This window comes from Orcinus orca, chromosome 14, assembly GCF_937001465.1.
Source record: "Orcinus orca chromosome 14, mOrcOrc1.1, whole genome shotgun sequence".
NCBI classification, from domain to species: domain Eukaryota; kingdom Metazoa; phylum Chordata; class Mammalia; order Artiodactyla; family Delphinidae; genus Orcinus; species Orcinus orca.
This window is the reverse complement of record NC_064572.1, coordinates 41938902-41957972: the sequence shown is the minus strand read 5'-3', so window position 1 is coordinate 41957972 and position 19071 is coordinate 41938902. Positions and strand designations below refer to the sequence as shown.

Sequence of the window (19071 nt, the reverse complement as noted above, 5' to 3'; positions counted from 1 at the left end):
TTAAGGAGCAGCTAGAGGGGGATTAGATATAGTACAGTTTTCTTTAAGGGTTTTGTGTGGTATATAATACATGAAGAATCAACTGACAGAGTCAGCTTACCTCATTCTCTCATAGACTTTTTTAAGTTAATGGACTTAGTGATTTAAAGAGAGTCTTGAGAAATACTAGACCCACTTAAAAATTACATTTCCTTGTTATTTTGGGTAGCATCTTGAGAGTCCTTGGATGTATCTGGTACCCTTGTATGTCTGCCAGGAGACATGTCAGTTAAATGACCTCATGTTAAAAAAAATGATTTGCTCTGATGTTTATGAAGTATTTAACATCCATTTACATAAGGTTATTATGCAATGTTAATATAAATAATATACTTTACTTGCTAAGAGCTTACATTCTAAAGGAAAAACATTAAATCAAATTCAGAAGTGTCCAGTGTTAGCTTTTAAAGGTTTTACCTTGTTTGGAGTGGGGTAGTGGTAGTTCTGTTATGTTGGAGAGATTGGTAAAATGGGGGACAGCTGTAGGTAGTATAGTTATAAACTTCTGCATTGACTTTATAATTTTAACTTTGCTTAGAAAAATTTATATTATCAGGTTTTCCCAAAATAAAATTGAGCACCTGGTGTGATATCAGACATGTTTGGTACATGACTGGATAGTTGATATAACTTTTGGGGTAGAAAAAAATTAATTTGGCAGCATTTATGACAGATTTATCTTTTTTCTTTGTATGTTTTAAAAATATTTATTTACTTATTTATTGGCTGCGTCGGGTCATAGTACTGGCACGCAGGATCTTTAGTTGCTGCATGCATGTAGGATCTAGTTCCCCGACCAGGGATTGAACCTGGGCCCCCTGCATTGGGAGCACGGAGTCTTACCCACTGGACCACCAGGGTGGTCCTTATGACAGATTTAAAACATTAAGGTCGAAGTAGGTAGAAATTCTTAGTGTAACTATTTTAGTTTAGCATAATAGTCTGTATTTTGTCTTCTCTTCAAGAGCATTACAGCATTGTGAAGAATTGATTAAGCAGTATAATCGTGCTGAGAACAGTATATGCTTACCTGACAGTAAGCCTCTGCCTCACCAGAATGTAACTAATCACGTGGGCAAAGCAGTGGAAGACTGCATGAGAGCCATCATTGGGGTGTTACTCAATTTAACTAATGATAATGGTAAGTCATATTTTCTACATATATTCTCAATGATAGATTGTATTACATGTTTAAGAAAGTTAATCCCCCCCCTTTTTTTTTACTCTTTTGTTTGTTTATTTTGGCTGTGTTGTGTCTTTGTTGTTGTGCATGGGCTCTCTCTAGTTGCGGTGACCACGGGCTACGCTTGGTTGCAGTGTGTGGGCTTCTCATTGTGGTGGCCTCTCGTTGTGGAGCATGGGCTCCAGGTGTGCAGGCCTTAGTAGCTATGGTATGTGGGCTCAGCAGTTGTGGCTTGCGGGCTCTAGAGCACAGGCTTAGCACTTGTGGCACACGGGCTTAGTTGCTCTGCGGCATGTGGGATCTTCCTGGACCAGGGCTCGAACCCGTGTCCTCTGCATTGGCAGGCGGATTCCCAACCACTGTGCCACCAGGGAAGCCTCTCCCTTGTTTCTTGTCTTGATGTAGTGATTTTTAAATTGCCATCATGTAATTCACTTATTCATGTATAGATTTAACTGCTTTTAGGAGTTGATATTTTTAGAACCAGCTTGGTAGCTTGGCTCAGAAATATTATAATCAACGATGTATTTTAATAAAGGAATAGCTATACTTTTTTTTCAAGATACATGTTTTTAACTTTTAATATTCATGTTAATAAGTATTGGTTGTCATAAAGAATCAGTAACAATTTTCATACTCTTCCCATTCTCCATTTTAGAATGGGGCAGCACCAAAACAGGAGAACAGGATGGCTTGATTGGCACAGCGATGAACTGTGTGCTTCAGGTTCCAAAGTACCTACCTCAGGAGCAGAGATTTGATATTCGAGTGCTGGTGAGTTGAAGTGTGACTGTTTCAGAAATGAGTACTTGATCTATTAAGATAAAAACTTCATCTTAGTTTTGGATTTAAGAACCAGCTGTTTAATATGTTGTGGGTTTCAATTGATTCCTTATGAATATACCTCTTATTGTACAAAAGAGAGCTATGAAGGGCCCTGTGTAAAAATAAAAAGTATAAGAACTAAAAGTGGTGACTTTTAAAAGTGGTGAAATCTTTGTTTGGGAAGATCATATACTGGTTTTTAACCACTTTGTAGATGGTAGAGCACTGATTAGTTTTCTGGCTGCCAGTAAGAGTTATGTATATTGTGTTCATTTGCTTTTAATTCTTCCCTGTGGTAACATGCATGTTTTAATTTTTATAGGGTTTAGGTCTACTGATAAATCTAGTGGAGTATAGTGCTCGGAATCGGCACTGTCTTGTCAACATGGAAACATCGTGTTCTTTTGATTCTTCCTTCTGTAGTGGAGAAGGAGATGATAGTTTAAGGATAGCTGGACAAGTTCACGCAGTTCAGGCGTTAGTGCAGGTAAGCAACAATTTAAAACCTAACACTTTCAGTTCGTTGCATCTGTCCAATTTCTTGATCAGTTGCATCTTCTCTCTCCCCCCTACCTCCCCTTTCCCTTTCTCTAACTCTCACCAGTTCTGTGAGAGGTACACTGGGTTAGAATGTATACCATTACTTCTCTGCTGACTGTTTTCAACTACTATAATCACTTGTTAGACATTGTTAGCAAAAAGCAGAAACAAGGCATATTTGTTTATGAATCAAGGTAGATGATTAACAACAAATTAGGAATTAAGTTCTAGCGCTATCCTGGTTCAAGTCCTCCAGCATTTACTTACTGGTCTGATCTGTGCAACTAAATATTGGGACGTACTTTTCAAAGTATAATTTCCTGGCTTAGGAATTGTGTCAGAATATGTGTTTTAAAATTGATGTCTCCAACTCGCTCCACCCCAAAAACCGAACACTCCCTCTCCCCTCTATTTATACTCCCCCCCAAACTGTATGTGAGTTTTTGTTTTTTGACAATGCTGGGCATTACAGTTTTTACTTTTTGCCAGTTCCTAGCTACCTTTGTAATTTTCTTAAATGACAATTTGTACATGTTCACAAGTGATAGAGAACCATTCTTTTCATTTTTTTCTGAAGCCTTTGCTAACCTTTAATCCTTTCGGCCTTTTTGAAACTAGAAGTGCTTGAACTGTGTCTTGAGGTAATCTTCAACAACTTGGATCTTTTCCTGAGTCATAACTAGAAGCCCATCATTCTCTTTTCAAACATTTTGATCTCAGGACTTCTCTATACTCTTAACAATTATTGGGAACTCCAAAGAACTTTTGTTTATGTGTGCTTTATCTATTGATATTTACTAAATTAGAAATCAAAACAGAGAAAAGTGTAAAATACAGGCACTCATTCTATTAACCACTGGAGCAATAACATAATCACATAGCATGTAGATTCTGGAACACTCCACCATACAGTCATGAGAGAATGAAAGAAGTCAGTTGACCTTTTAATATTCTTATGAATGCAGTTTTGACTTCACCGACTCCCTGAAAGGATCTTGCGTTCCCCTAGGGATCCTTGAACCCAATTTTAAGAAATATTGCTTTATATAAAGCTTAAATTTTATTTTCTTAAGGGTATTAAAGTTTACATACCACTCTTGTATATACTCAGCAAGTTTTTGAGATCTACTTGGCATTTAGTTTTCAGGTAGTTGTCATTAGTAACTTGGGATTTTCTCCAAATTGTATCAGCAAATATATGAAATGCTTTCTGTACATTCAACACTGTATCAGCACAGGGAAGTAAGTGAAGGCAAAAGATTTTAGTGTGTGTTCCCTTTCAGACTTTTTGGTGTATACTTCCATTGACAATTGTACTTCCATTGTTTGTTTTTAATTGAAGTATAGTTGATTTAAAACGTTGTGTTAATTTCTGCTGTACAGAAGAGTGACTCAGTTACACATATACATTCTTTTTCATATTCTTTTCCATTATGGTTTATCCCAGAACACTGACTGTAGTTCCCTGTCCTGTACAGTAGGACCTGTTGTCCGCCCATTCTATATGTAATAGTTTGCATCTACTAACCGTAAACTCCCAGTCCATCCCTCCCCCACTCCCCTCCCCCTTGGCAACAAATCTGTCGCTGTATCTGTGGGTCTGTTTCTGCTTTGTAGATAGGTTCATTTGTGTCATATTTTAGATTCCACATATAAGTGGTATCATATGGTATTTTTTTCTTTGTGACTTACTTCACTTAGTATGATAATCTCTAGTTGTAAAAAGTATGGAACACTTCACGAATTTGTGTGTCATCCTTGTGCAGGCGCCAGGCTAATCTATTGTTCCAATTTTAGTATATGTGCTGCTGAAGTGAGCACTGTACTTTTTTTTTTTAACATCTTTATTGGAGTATAATTGCTTTACAATGGTGTGTTAGTTTCTGCTTCATAACAAAGTGAATCAATTATACATATACAAATGTTCCCATATCTCTTCCCTCTTGCATCTCCCTCCCTCCCACCCTCCCTATCCCACCCCTCTAGGTGGTCACAAAGCACCGAGCTGATCTCCCTGTGCTATGCAGATGCTTCCCACTAGCTATCTGTTTTATGTTTCGTAGTGTATATATGTCCATGCCACTCTCTCACTTTATCACAGCTTACCCTTCCCCCTCCCCATATCCTCAAGTCCATTCTCTAGTAGGTCTGTCTTTATTCCCGTCTTGCCCCTAAGTTCTTCATGACATTATTTTTTCCCCTTAGATTCCATATATATGTGTTAGCATACAGTATTTTTCTCTTTCAAAGACTTACTTCACTCTGTATGACAGACTCTAGGTCCATCCACCTCATTACAAATAGCTCAATTTCGTTTCTTTTTATGGCTGAGTAATATTCCATTGTATATATGTGCCACATCTTTATTCATTCATCTGTTGATGGGCACTTACGTTGCTTCCATGTCCTGGCTATTGTAAATAGAGCTGCAATGATACATGACTCTTTTTGAATTATGGTTTTCTCAGGGTATATGCCCAGTAGTGGGATTGCTGGGTCGTATGGTAGTTCTATTTTTAGTTTTTTAAGGAACCTCCATACTGCTCTCATAGTGGCTGTATCAATTTACATTCCCACCAACAGTGCAAGAGGGTTCCCTTTTCTCCACACCCGGTACTTCTATTGTTAATAATACTAGTTGAGATTCACTTCTGAGTCTTTCTCTGAAAACTGGCCTTTTACTTTCACTGGTTCTTGTTTATTTCTTTAAATTTCTTTTAAAGAAGCTATGTTGCTTTTCCCCAATACTATGTAGCTTTATTCAGTGTCCTTCCTTCCCTCCTTCCAGTTAATTTATCCAGGCTGCTTAGGTTTAAAGAATTTTTAACTCTTTTAATTTTAACCTTTAATTTGTAGTTTTTGCTTGAATTTCCTGTCAGTATTATCTAAATTAAGGGAAGGAGTTAAGATTTTCATTTTTAAAAACAATGTATGCATAAAAACAATGTATGCATCATCAGTAGATTGCACTTGATTGAACCCCAGTGGCATTTATATTTTTGTTTTGGCCTTCAGTTGGATGTAGAGTGAAGGCTTTTATTGATACCCTTTTTACCAAACAGCATGCTTCTTAGGGTTAGTGATGTTTAAAAGCAAATAGAGCCTTATATTTGGGTACATACATGTTGGTTGGTGATCCTTTTAATGATCTTCAAAAATGATGTTTATCAGCTATTCCTTGAGAGAGAGCGAGCAGCACAGTTGGCAGAAAGTAAAACAGATGAATTGATCAAAGATGCTCCCACCACTCAGCATGATAAGAGTGGAGAGTGGCAAGAAACAAGTGGAGAAATACAGTGGGTATCAACTGAAAAGACTGATGGTACAGAAGAGAAACATAAGAAGGAGGAGGACGATGAAGAACTTGACCTCAATAAAGGTATATTTATTTTGACTGGTGTATTAAAAAAAGTAATGTGGTTTTTTTCCTGCAAGACTTTCTTTTAATTCGTGTGTTGTAATAATCTTGCTATTTTATGGCCTCTCTAGTTCAGTGCAGACAAGCTTTGCTTTTTCATAGTTCTTCTTCATTGGCTTCCTAGCAGTGAGGAAGGTATATGTGCAGTGTGGGGGAGGTTTGCTTTTCCTCCCTGGTTTGTTCTTTACTCATCTGTAAAGAGAAGCAGCCAAATAATATGACCTCTAAAGGTTTTAAGAGTTTTGAAATTTTGCCCGTATTTTAAATTGGGTTGTCTTTTTTTGTTGTTGTTGAGTTTTAAGAATTCTGTGTATTTTAGAGACTTGACTCTTATCAAGTACATGATTTGCTGGTAAATTCGGTGAGTTGTCTTCACTTTTTTGATGGTGAAGCTTTAAATTTGATGAAGTCTAACTTAATCTGTTTTTTATGTTGTCACTTGTGGTTTTGGTGTTGTGTCTAAGAAACCATTTCCTAACCCAAGGTCACAAAGATTTAGTCCTGTGTTTTCTTCTGAAAGTTTTATGGTTTTAGCTTTTAATTAAGGTCCCTCTTCCACTTGTGTTATTTTTTTGTTAATTTGTGTGGATATCCCATCTTCCTAGCACCATTTATTGATGTTCAGCAGTTGGTTTCCTGGGGGCGTTTGTTTTCTTGTGGGCTTTTTTTTGGATGTGCTGTTACGGTTTTGTTTTAATACTTTCAGCCCTTCAGCATGCTGGCAAACACATGGAGGACTGCATTGTGGCCTCATACACAGCACTACTTCTCGGGTGTCTCTGCCAGGAGAGTCCAGTAAGTTCAGTGTTGTTTTATGTATCTTAAAAGGATTCCATTGCGATCACTTCACATCATTACCTAATTATTATTTATTTCCCCTCATGCTAAAAACATTTATATATTTGGTGAGCTTTAGAAGGTGCATTTCAAAGTAAGAGTATATTGGGTTTGATGAGTAAGTTCCAGATTGATGGAGGAATGATTTCACATGTCTTTGGTTGAAGTAAAAGAACATCATATAAAACCTGCACTCAGCTGACTTAAGGTGGAAAAGTCTAGCCTCAGTGATATCATCAAGGACTCATAATTTCTATTCTTAAACTCTGCTGTCCTCTGCATATTGTCTTATCCTTTGCTAGCTCTCTTCATGGCCCTATGCTGACTCTGGCTATGTGTCTCATCTAGTTAAATAATGTCCAGCAGAAGAACGTGGCCTCTTTGTTTCTTTGTAAGAGCAATGGTTTCTTTTCTCTAGGACCTCTCCACACCCACTGCAAAAAGTAGACTTCCCTTTACCTTGGCCAACATTAGCTCACATGATTTTGTTTGATCTACTCACTGGCCGGGAAAATGGGATTACTATGTGAGATTTAGATCATCATTATGTAACTATGAGAAGCATGTGAGTGTCTACACAATTGGGCTGGATCAGCACAAAAGTGGACAGGTTCTGGCTGTTCAGACAGTCTGCTTTAAAATCGGGGACATGTGGATTTTTTCTTTTTTTTTTTAACATAAAGGCCCAGTAGAAGAGCCAAATTTTACAAAAAAAGGAGTTGTTTTTTTCCCTTACAAGCAAGGGCATTCAGGACGCAAGAAAGAGTGGAGAAGTATTGTATAGGAGGATTAGAAGAACATAATTATGATATGAAGGGCTTCTATCAGCCTACCCTTATTTCCTCATTTTTGCCATTGAGTTTTCTGCATTGCCCTGTATCTGTCTTAAGTCCTGTGCATTTTTCTGAATCCTTCTTGTTCATCTCTTCCATATTTATATTATAGACAGCTCAGATCTAAATGCACAGTAGCCCACTTCGTTGTGGCCTTTGCTGGCACAGCTGCTTTCAGGATCAAGACCAGAGTTCTTACTGTGGCTCTGGAGTCTCTGCAAATCTTTATTCCTTTTCCTGAATCCTTCAGCTCAGCTCTTTTCCTTATTTCCTTAAAATCCGGAGATTAAGGACAAATGAGAAACACATACCAAGCAAAGGGAAGGAGGAAGACTCCCCCCTCGCCCCCTCAAAAGAAAAAAACAATGGGTATGCTATTTAAATTTAAAGATTTTTAGGTATTGTATTTTGTATACACCTGGTTTCAATCATGTTCTTTCTTAAATAATCATTCTTAAAATTAATTATCAGGTGTGATTTATTTAGGGCCATCTTTCCCATGTTAATAATTTCCTATTTGTCTATTTCTCTCCTGTCTCTAAAGAGATAAGTTCCTTAGGTTGTAAACAATATTGTGAATTCATAGAGCCCAGGATGTCTTTGTTGCCTTGGGAATCATTATGATTATAACCCCAAAGAGCTAGCTGATGCCACAAAATCTGAAAGAAACTGGTTTGCCCAATGTTTAAGTGGAGGAGAGACAAGAAAGCAGGTGGTTATATGCAGTTAAGTGCTGCTTTATGGTAAAGGACAACATGCTTAGGATGCCCAGGAGACTCTGGTGTCATTTTCCATTACCCACTATACATCTTGGTGCATTGCAATGGTCAGTCTTCTCTCTGGTCTTTCTGTCCTTGCTGCTCTCGACACTCTCCATTCCTGAAATCCTGCACACTGCCACCATAGCTGACTTCCTTAAGAGCACATCTGATCATGTAACTCCTCTCTCATCAGTCTTTCCTGACTCACCATCATTTAGGGAATGATGACTTTGTTTACTGTAAGACTCCAAACTTAAATGCTTCTCCAATTTTTCTTATTTTAAATTTTATTTTATTGAAGTATAGTTGATCCAATATTAAAATCTGTCATACCCTGTGGGTACTTTTTCTAAATTTCCCAAATAGGCCATGCCATTTCACACCTTTTCTTTTTATACCTGCTGCACACTATTTAAAAATAAATGCTCAGGGACTTCCCTGGTGGTCCAGTGGTAAAGAATCCACCTTTCAATGCAGGGGATACGGGTTCGATCCCTGGTCAGGGAACTAAGATCCCACATGCCATGCAGCGCGGCCAAAAAAAAAAATTGCTCAGGCTCTCCTTCCTATGCCTCAGCTACTTTTTATGTTGTATTCTGTAGTGTGTTGATAGAAAAGGATTTGATTTGGGTTGTTGAGGGCTTTCACTCAAAATCTAGGATCTCATCATTTATTCTGAATGATAGAAGTACACTTTTCTATTGAGCACTCTTCATAGACAACATAGCCACTGTTCTTCCCACCACGGTGCTATCATGTCCCTTTCCTAGAAACTGGTTAAAGATGTCATTAAATCCAGCGTTCCTTTACCTCTGCAGTTAGTTACCATAGCTATTGCCCTTATAACATACTCTCCACTTTTCAGTATATTTAAAAAATATAAGTATTTTAAAGATTTTAGCTCCAAGATCTAACCCAGTAGCAGTTAAAGTTGGAAGGAGGGGATTGGTTGCAAATTTCCTAAGAGATAATCTGTACTCTTTCCTCCCCTGCCTCCATCAACAAAAGTCAAATCGGAAGCTTCCCACTTCCTCCCCATCTTGTGGCCCAAAACTCGGGACAACATTTTTTTGTATGTGCTTTTTATTATAGGTGAGCCTCCTTAGAAGAGCTATGCTTAAAATGCTTAAAGCATTTAAAAAATATATTGAAATAAAACAGTTTTTAAAGCAGGCCATCTATTTTTCTTACAACAAATTGGTTTATATATAGTTTGGCTGCTTCTTGGTAATAATGGAGGGAAACATTTTAATCTTCTCTCCTGGCATTGCCTACATTTTCCTTCTCATAGATAATATTATATTATCTTTGGAAAGATACAGTTAATTCCTAGCCTACATAGGAACACTAAGAATTTTCTTTGATCTTTTTCTTTGTATTCCTAAGCAGCTTTTTGGATACATTCTAAGTCTGTACTCCTTCCCTCTCCCTCCATCTCCTTCCATCTCCACCACCCTTCACCCCCCCAACACACACATTCAACAGTGCATTTTGTTATTTCAGGCATCTTTCTGTGCATTTACAAAAGTAAACATGCACATGTTTCTTTGTAGCCTTTGTCAGCTTTACCTTTTTTCCTTTCTTTCTGAGAATGGGATAGAGTAGGGAATGGACACACACACTTACAGAATTAAGGAGTGTGGAAAAGGAAATCACATAGGTCCTTGAACTACTATCTACAAGGAGTTCAAGGACCTTGTAGAAGTTTGAAATAGGGTGTGTGTGCCAAAACCAACAACACAGTGCAAGGTTCAAGCTTATGGTTTGTGTCACCTGATCAATGTTTCCATGTTTCCTCAGATCAATGTGACCACTGTGCGTGAGTATCTGCCAGAAGGGGACTTTTCAATAATGACAGAGATGCTCAAAAAATTCCTGAGCTTCATGAATCTTACTGTAAGTGGCTTCTATTGCAGCTTCTGTGGTTTTAATTATGATACATTAATGACAGTAGAAATACAAATACTTGGCCATAGTGAATAGAAGCAAAAAAAAAGATTCTCTTAATAATTGTGTTCTGTTTCTTTAAGATAACTGAATTATTATGGCCAAATATATTGATACTGTATTATCAAAGCCACAATTTAATCTGTTTTGATTCATAGTGTTTGTTTGGTTTAGTAAAGCTAAAGAATTTAAGCTCTTATTCAATACTTTTGAAAATTTGATAAATATTAATTGTTACTTCCTCTCCCCCCCCGACCTCAAATCCTCCCCTTTTCAGTGTGCTGTTGGAACCACAGGCCAGAAATCTATCTCTAGAGTGATTGAATACTTGGAACATTGCTAGCTGCTTTACCTTTGCTTCAGGTGCTCGGTAATGCTGGAGCTATTCTTAGACAAAGAAAAGTCACGAAAGAAGTCCTTGAAGATATACCAAGAACATTCATCAGTATCATTCATATGTGGATTTTTAAGGCCACCTGATTTCTTCTTCGTCATGCATTCTGCATTTGCTAAATGACAGTTACTACATCAATCTGCAACTATCAAAAATGAGGGAAAAGGTTCAGGCTGTTAACAGTTCCACACAGTATTTAAACACACTTTGGCAGAATTTATACTCTCCCCTTGTTTTCTTGCTTTTATTCTGGGCAAGTTTTAAGGGGAAAATTTGTGCTGCTGTTAGTGCAACTGCTGTGTATGTTGAGCCACTGTTGTCATGCCAGCCAGGTGCAAAGGCAGCTTAGCTACTGAGGTATCGAATGTTCTGGGGACATTCTAGACAACAGCTTAGTTCCTTTTTCAGGCTCATTTGCTTTTGCTTTTTTGTTGAATGATTCCGATCGTAAATAAAGCTTTTAATAATTTTGTGAATTTTTTTTGTTGTTGTTCCCTGAACTACTGTCTATATTTAAAATTAGATGGAATCCAAAGACACAAGGGATTAATAGTATATTTTTTTATTCTTGATTTGGTTTGGGTTGTCAAAACTATTTTTCACCTTTGAGACCATGACCATATTCATTATCGTATCATAATGAGTCATAGCTATAGACGCAAGAAAACAAATAACAGTTTGAGGGAATATAAGATGATGTGCCCTGTTAAAAGGATGAAGCAAAATAGACAAACCCAGGGTAGTTTACCCTTAATGTTAGGGGAGGCTCTTGAAACATGATTAAGTTTTGAGGGAGAACTCTCTAGATATATTTTCTAATGTTCAGTACAGTAAATATAAGTAAGCTAAAACACCAATGTAGAATTCATGTTTCCAGATAACATGTATATTCTTCTATAAGAGTGACAGGATCAAATGCATAAACGCAAAGCCTTAAATTGTTGGTTTAGAGAAGATCCTTTTTTTCATTCAGATTCTTTTAGTTCATAGAACAGTGTGTTGTTTGGAACACACAAAACACATTTTATGTATTTAATTTCACAACACTGCAAATTTTTATTATATTAATTATTGTTCAGACCACTGGTTAATACATTTTTTCTTTTTTCTTGATCAGGCCTGAATACAGGCTTTCCAGAGATTTCGTTTAATACATTAAAATACCTTTCAGGTAGTTATGTTTCTTCATTGGATTTGTAAAACTTGAAGCCATAAAAATATTAGTTTGGTGTGTATTGGGGAAAATAGCTGAAAGTCTAATTTTTACCCATTTAGACTTTGTTATTTCCTTGTATAAAGTGACAAATTGGGGCTCTTGGATCAGTGCCACCTGTAATGTTTTTTAATGCAGTGGCTGCCTTTTATTGTCTTCCTATTTTTGATAATGCAGATTGTTGGGAAATCTATAAGGAAGTAACTGATTCCAGTCAAATTGTTTTCTTCTTCCTCCTACCCACCCCAAACCCCACCCATCACCTTTTAAGAGCATAGTATGCCAGTGTAACTTGGGAAAGATTGAGGTTGTATTTGCCCTGAGTATAAAAGCTAGCTTAGCAAACTATTTTAAAAGCTTATTGGTAAATGATATCCATAAAATTGAATTAGTTAAATTATTTTAAAATACACTGATATTTATTACTCATTGGATTTAGGAAGAGATTTTTAGTGTTGATCAAACTGACTTGTGGCAGATGGTAAGGGGTATTATAAAACATTTGGATAAGAACAATCAGGGCGAACTACATTTTTCTGTTACACTGGTAATCATTTGAGAATTGATTTACCTCAGTGTTTAACAGTTTTTTTGTTTTGTTTTTTAAATAGTAACTAATTGTCAAGCACTGATAGAGATGCAGATTTTGGTGGGGAGTGGTGGGGGAGAAATCACCTCACCAACCGCAGTGCATTTGTGTGTTTTTAACCCTCAGAGAACTCTGCATTTTAGGGTACTTGAGGCTGACTTGCAAATTAAAGTTTTAAAGTAACCTTTTTTTCCATTGTAAATATTTCTGTAAATAATATCAATCGGAAATTAGAAGGTAGAGTACTTTTTTGAATCCAATCCTATTTTTATTTTATACAGTATTTCTCAGCTGTGATCTTTGGAGCAAAAGCCAACGGCAGGAAAAAACTAGTTTGTACCAGTTTCATGAAGTATGTCTTTGGGTTTTTGTAAATAATTTTAACTCAAATAAAATTGCTACTTTCAATACACATGTTGTCTTTAACATAAATCTATTGAACTATTTTGGAGGAGGAAGTCTCACGAACTTGATATAGCCAACTAATGGGAAACATGATGTGTCACTTAAGTGAGTTTCACACTTTGAATATGCACATAAAAATTTAACCAATTTTTGTTAAACACTATATCTCCCCATGTTTTTAATAATACTCATCTGAATGTAATGTCAACTGAGCAGCTCACATATTAGGGATGGTAGTTTTCTGGTTAAGTAGTCATGCCCTCGGTGTGTTTATTAAGTTGCTTTAATCCTTTTGCTCCTCTGAATATGACCCAAGACTTCTTTGCGTTTGAGTTTTTAGAGCTGCTTTTTAGTTTTTCAGTTTTCTTCTTAGTTGACAGCCTTTAAGTTTCCTGTATTTACTCAAGTGGGTTCCTCAACCTCTCCTCAGTGCTTTTAACTACAAACCTAGATGAAAGGATCTGTCCTGGAAGTTCCCATCTACTTTCCCCTCTTACCCACATAGAGATAGTATATAACCTGTTTAAGAGTGCAGGCTAAGGATATAGAAAGATCGTAAAAAAAATGCATAAATTTTGAATATTAGTGATGTTTATGGACTTTGAATAAATTCCTGAACTTTTATTCTGTTTACTCAGCCAGAAATGGGGGATAGTACTTAACCTCAGTGTTGTGACAATTAAGATGGTACATGTGAAGCATTCAGTGTTTCAAACAGGTCTTGGTAAACAGTAGCTTTTATCAAACAATTTTGTTTTCACTCCATCAGGAAATGGAAGAACAAATGTGAAGAACAATTTTAAACACCTGGGATAATACCTTTTCATATCACTGTGGGTACTGGGTTTGGGTTACTTTAAAGGCAAATCTCTAAAATTGTTGTTTCAAAACATATTATTAATATCTTGGTAGTGACTAATAAAGCAGGGGAAAAATGGAATAAAATTAAGTAATCATTAAAATGTTTCAAATAAGATTTTTCCTTACATTAGAAGCAAGGACCAGAAGAAGTTTGCACAATTCACTGTCAGTTAATTGGTATCCTGATACTGGATGCATAGATAATTTCATACAGAAAGTTTTTAAACTGAAGAAAAAAATTGAATAAATACTGTTGAGTGTTTTGGTCAAACCTCTATTCCCTTAGCTTCTGTGTTTGCAATTTGAATACTCCAAAGGCCGTGCACTGGCTCAAGGAGCAAAAATAGAAAACCATACCTGTACACCACCTAGATTAAAAGGACCTGTCTGCCAGAGTTGTATAAGGAGACTATGGGTAAATAGAACTATACTGTTACAAGGCTCAGAAATCTTAATGTAAAGTAGTGTAATACTTAGTAGACTGAAGTCAATTAAAGATGCCTGTTATAATGCCTAAAGCATCCAGTAAAAAGTAATGCAAAAAGATAACAGCTGGAGCCCCTTACAGGAATCGAAGTCAAACACTGGAAAATATTTGATTAACCAAAGGTAGGGAAAGAGTAGCAGTAACAAAAACTGATGAGAAAAATAGAAAACACATGTAAGTAAAAAGCAAAAACTGCTTTCCTCCTAAGACAGGAACAAGCCAAGGTTGTTCACTAAATCTAATGATACCAGTAATTATTTTAAATTATTTTAACACTCCAATTAAATCGCAGAGATTGTCAAATTAAAAAATGAAGAGTCACACAATAAACACAAATATACAAATAATTTCAAAGAAAATGGATATACAAATAGTTTCAAAGAAGATGGATGGGAAAAGATACATTGTGCAAGAATTAATCATAAGAAAATTGGAGTGATTAAAATCAGGCAAAGTAGACTTTTAAGACAAAGGAATATTAACAAGTCTAAAAAGCATTGCATAATGATTAGGGAAAGGGAAAAATCTGTATCAGTAAGAAATAACAATTATGGCTATGCACCTAGCAGTAGAACTTTTAAAATGCACAGCAAAAACTGAAATTAAAGGGAGTGTCTACTGAAGAAAAACAGCCTAAAAGTTGTGAGTTAAGTTTTATTTGGGGACCTTACTGAGGACTATAGCCCGAGAGCTTCTCATATAGCTCTGAGGAACTCCTCCAAAGAGGTGAGGGTGGAGCCAGAACACATAGGAGTTTTTGCTGAAAAGAACATGTAGTCAAACATTGAAAGATTACTGCTGATCACAAAAACTTCAAGCTAATGGTTTTAGTGCTTTTCTGTGCATGGGAAGATGCAAGAGTCGGCTCACAAATCATTCCTTAGATATGCATCTTAACTACCTAGGGCCAGTATCCAGATCACAGAATCTTAACTTTTTTCTTCCATCCTGAATTCCCCTCAGGGTATGCCTTCGTGGTGGTGGGGAGAGGGGGTGTGCAGTGGCTGAGGGCAGGCAACATTCTTTTTCCACAGGAGAAATAGATATAGTCACAGTAACAGTTTGATATTTTAACACCTCTCAGGAATTGATATATTTTACAAATCTGTAAGAAAAGAAGAACTGAATGACAATATCAACTACCTTGACCTAACTGACAGTTGTGGGACATTTACACTGAACCGTTTTTCCAATGCATGTGAAACCTTTACCAAGACAGACCACAGATGGTGGTCTCAGTGAATTTCAGATGACTGAAGCCTTGATCACAAGGAATTATATCAGAAGGCAATACAGTACAATATCTAGAACATAATATTTGAAAATTAAATACACTTCTAAATAACAGATCAGAAAGGAAAACTAGAAAAAAAATTGAACTAAATGACAAAATACAAAAAAAAATTTGTTGGATGCAGATAAAGCAGTGCTTAGAGGAAAATTAGCTTGAAGAAGCTAATTACTGGAAGAAGCTAGAAAAAGATGAGCAATTAAAGCCAAGTAAGTTGTTGAAGGAAAGAAGTCAAAACAAGAGCAGAACTCAATAAAATAAAAAAGACAAGCAATGGAGAAATTTTACCAAAGCCAAAATTTTGTTGTTTGAAAAGTTAATAGAATTGATAAACACTTAGCAAGACTAATCAAGAAAAAGGAAGTTACAAGTTACCAATGCCAGGAATGAAAGATGGAATATCACTATAGATACTGCAGACCTTTGAAAGGATGATAAAGACTTATGAACAACTTAAGCCAGTAAGTTTTACAACTTAAGTGAAATGAGCAAATTCCTTGAAAAACAAAACTTACCAAGGCTGACTCAAGAAATAGGAAACCTGATTTGCCCTCTATCTATAAAAATAATTTATATTTTAAAATCTTCTTACAAATAAAAGTCCTGTCCCAGAAGAACACTAGTGTATCATAAAACATTTAAGGAAGAGTATCAATCTTAAATAGACTTATTGAGAAAGCAGAGAATGGAATACTTCTCAAATCACCTTTATGGTCTTACCCATATATCCCTAATACTAAAGGCAGACAATGGAAAAAATAAACAGCAAAGGGAAAAAATACCACTACAGACCAAATTTTATGAATAAAGATGCAAAAGCTTTAACAAAATACTAGAAAATAAAATCCATTATTATATAAAAAGTATAATACATCACAAGTGGGGTTTATCAAAGGAATACAAGGTTGTTTTAACATGAAAATCAAGATAATAAACCATATTAACAAAATAAAGGACTAAAATAATATGATCAGCTCTTTAGATACAGAAAAAGTATCTGACCAAATGCACCCCCCCATTCATGATTTTAAAAACCCCCAACTCTTGGCAAACTAGAAATAGATGGGAACCACCATAATAAGAAAAAGAGCATATAGGAAAAGTACAGTAATGTATAATACTTTACTCCTTAATATTGAGAAAAAGGCAGAGATGTCCAATCTCAATACTTTTTTTTAAGAAGACTTGGCACACGGACCTAAAATTCACATGAAAATGCAAAGGACCTAAAGTAGTCAAAATAATCTTGAATAACAAAGGATGTACACTACTGAACTTCAGGTTTCACTATAAAACTACAGTAGTCAAAACCTTGTGATATTAGCATAAGGGCAAATAGATCAGTACAGCAAATAGAGCCTAGAAACAGAAGCACATATATATCACCAACTGATTTGTGGCAGAGGCAGCAAAGCAATTTAATGCAGAAACTACTTTTTAACAATGGTTCTGAAACAACTAGATATCCATTTAAAACAAAATCTTGATCCCACCTCATACCAAACAAAAAATTCATTCCAGATGGTTCCTAGATCCAAGTGTAAAAGCTAAAACTATAAAGCTGTGCAAAAGCTTTGACGTTTCATTAGGTCCCATTTGTTTGTTTTTGTTTTTATTTCCATTTCTCTAGGAGGTGGGTCAAAAAGGATCTTGCTGTGATTTATGTCAGTGTTGTGCCTATGTTTTCCTCTAAGAGTTTGATAGTTTCTGGCCTTACATTTAGGTCTTTAATCCATTTTGAGCTTATTTTTATGTATGGTGTTAGGGAGTGATCTAATCTCATACTTTTACATGTACCTGTCCAGTTTTCCCAGCACCACTTATTGAAGAGGCTGTCCTTTCTCCACTGTACATTCCTGCCTCCTTTATCAAAGATAAGGTGACCATATGTGCGTGGGTTTATCTCTGGGCTTTCTATCCTGTTCCATTGATCTATCTGTTTTTGTGCCAGTACCATACTGTCTTGATTACTGTAGCTTTGTAGTATAGTCTGAAGTCAGGGAGCCTGATTCCTCCAACTCCGTTTTTCGTTCTCAAGATTTCTTTGGCTATTCGGGGTCTTTTGTGTTTCCATACAAATTGTGAAATTTTTTGTTCTAGTTCTGTGAAAAACGCCATTGGTAGTTTGATAGGGATTGCATTGAATCTGTAGAATGAGACTTCAAAGCTTTTACACAGCAAAGGAAACCATAAACAAGACCAAAAGACAGGCCTCAGAATGGGAGAAAATATTTGCAAATGAAGCAACTGACAAAGGATTAATCTCCAAAATTTACAAGCAGCTTATGCAGCTCAATAACAAAAAAAACAAAAACCCAATCCAAAAATGAGCAGAAGACCTAAATAGACATTTCTCCAAAGAAGATATACAGACTGCCAACAAACACATAAAAGAATGCTCAACATCATTAATCATTAGAGAAATGCAAATCAAAACTACAATGAGATATCATCTCACACCAGTCAGAATGGCCATCATCAAAAAATCTAGAAACAATAAATGCTGGAGAGCGTGTGGAGGAAAGGGAACGCTCTTGCACTGCTGGTGGGAATGTGAATTGGTACAGCCACTATGGAGAACAGTATGGAGGTTCCTTAAAAAACTACAAATAGAACTACCATATGACCCAGCAATCCCACTGCTGGGCATATACCCTGAGAAAACCGTAATTCAAAACGAGTCATGTACCAAAATGTTCATTGCAGCTCTATTTACAATAGCCCGGAGATGGAAACCACCTAAGTGCCCATCATCGGATGAATGGATAAAGAAGATGTGGCACATATATACAATGGAATATTACTCAGCCATAAAAAGAAACGAAATTGAGCTATTTGTAATGAGGTGGATGGACCTAGAGTCTGTCATACAGAGTGAAGTAAGTCAGAAAGAGAAAAACAAATACTGTATGCTAACACATATATATGGAATTTAAGAAAAAAAATGTCATGAAGAACCTAGGGGTAAGACAGGAATAAAGACACAGACCAACTAGAGAATGGACTTGAGGATATGTGTAGGGAGAAGGGTAAGCTGTGACAAAGTGAGAGAGTGGCATGGACATATGTAAAATAGATAGCTAGTGGGAAGCAGCCGCATAGCATAGGGAGTTCAGCTCAGTGCTTTGTGACTACCTAGAGGGGTGGGATAGGGAGGGTGGGAGGGAGGGAGATGCAAGAGGGAAGAGATATGGGATCATATGTATATGTATAACTGATTCACTTTGTTATAAAGCAGAAACTAACACACCATTGTAAAGCAATTATACTCCAATAAAGATGTAAAAAAAAATTAAAAAGTAAGATATATCTGTATTGATTAAACCAACAAGCTTAAGCTAGCTTTAATACCAGATATTGACTCAAAATTAAATATTTACTAGATCACATGACCCTAAAGTTCATTCTAGCCAGCTACCTTGATATTTAGAAATATTTAATTTGTAAG

General features: G+C 36.2%; 1 protein-coding gene and 1 pseudogene across 2 annotated transcripts in view; one reads left to right on the top strand and one right to left on the bottom strand.

The window, feature by feature from the left end:
- Positions 1–12991, top strand: part of WAPL (WAPL cohesin release factor) — a 77531-nt gene extending 64540 nt beyond the window's left edge. For both annotated transcript variants that reach the window (XM_012534209.3, XM_012534208.3), the window contains exons 13-19: positions 1005–1180; positions 1881–1996; positions 2370–2534; positions 5759–5966; positions 6712–6800; positions 10237–10332; positions 10661–12991. In XM_012534209.3, coding sequence (XP_012389663.1) covers positions 1005–1180; positions 1881–1996; positions 2370–2534; positions 5759–5966; positions 6712–6800; positions 10237–10332; positions 10661–10726 — 916 coding nt within the window. In that variant the 3' untranslated portion in view covers positions 10727–12991. The remainder of the gene's footprint in view (positions 1–1004; positions 1181–1880; positions 1997–2369; positions 2535–5758; positions 5967–6711; positions 6801–10236; positions 10333–10660) is intronic.
- LOC117202577 (uncharacterized) lies at positions 4309–4408 on the bottom strand (annotated as a pseudogene).
- Positions 12992–19071: the final 6080 nt, after the last annotated feature.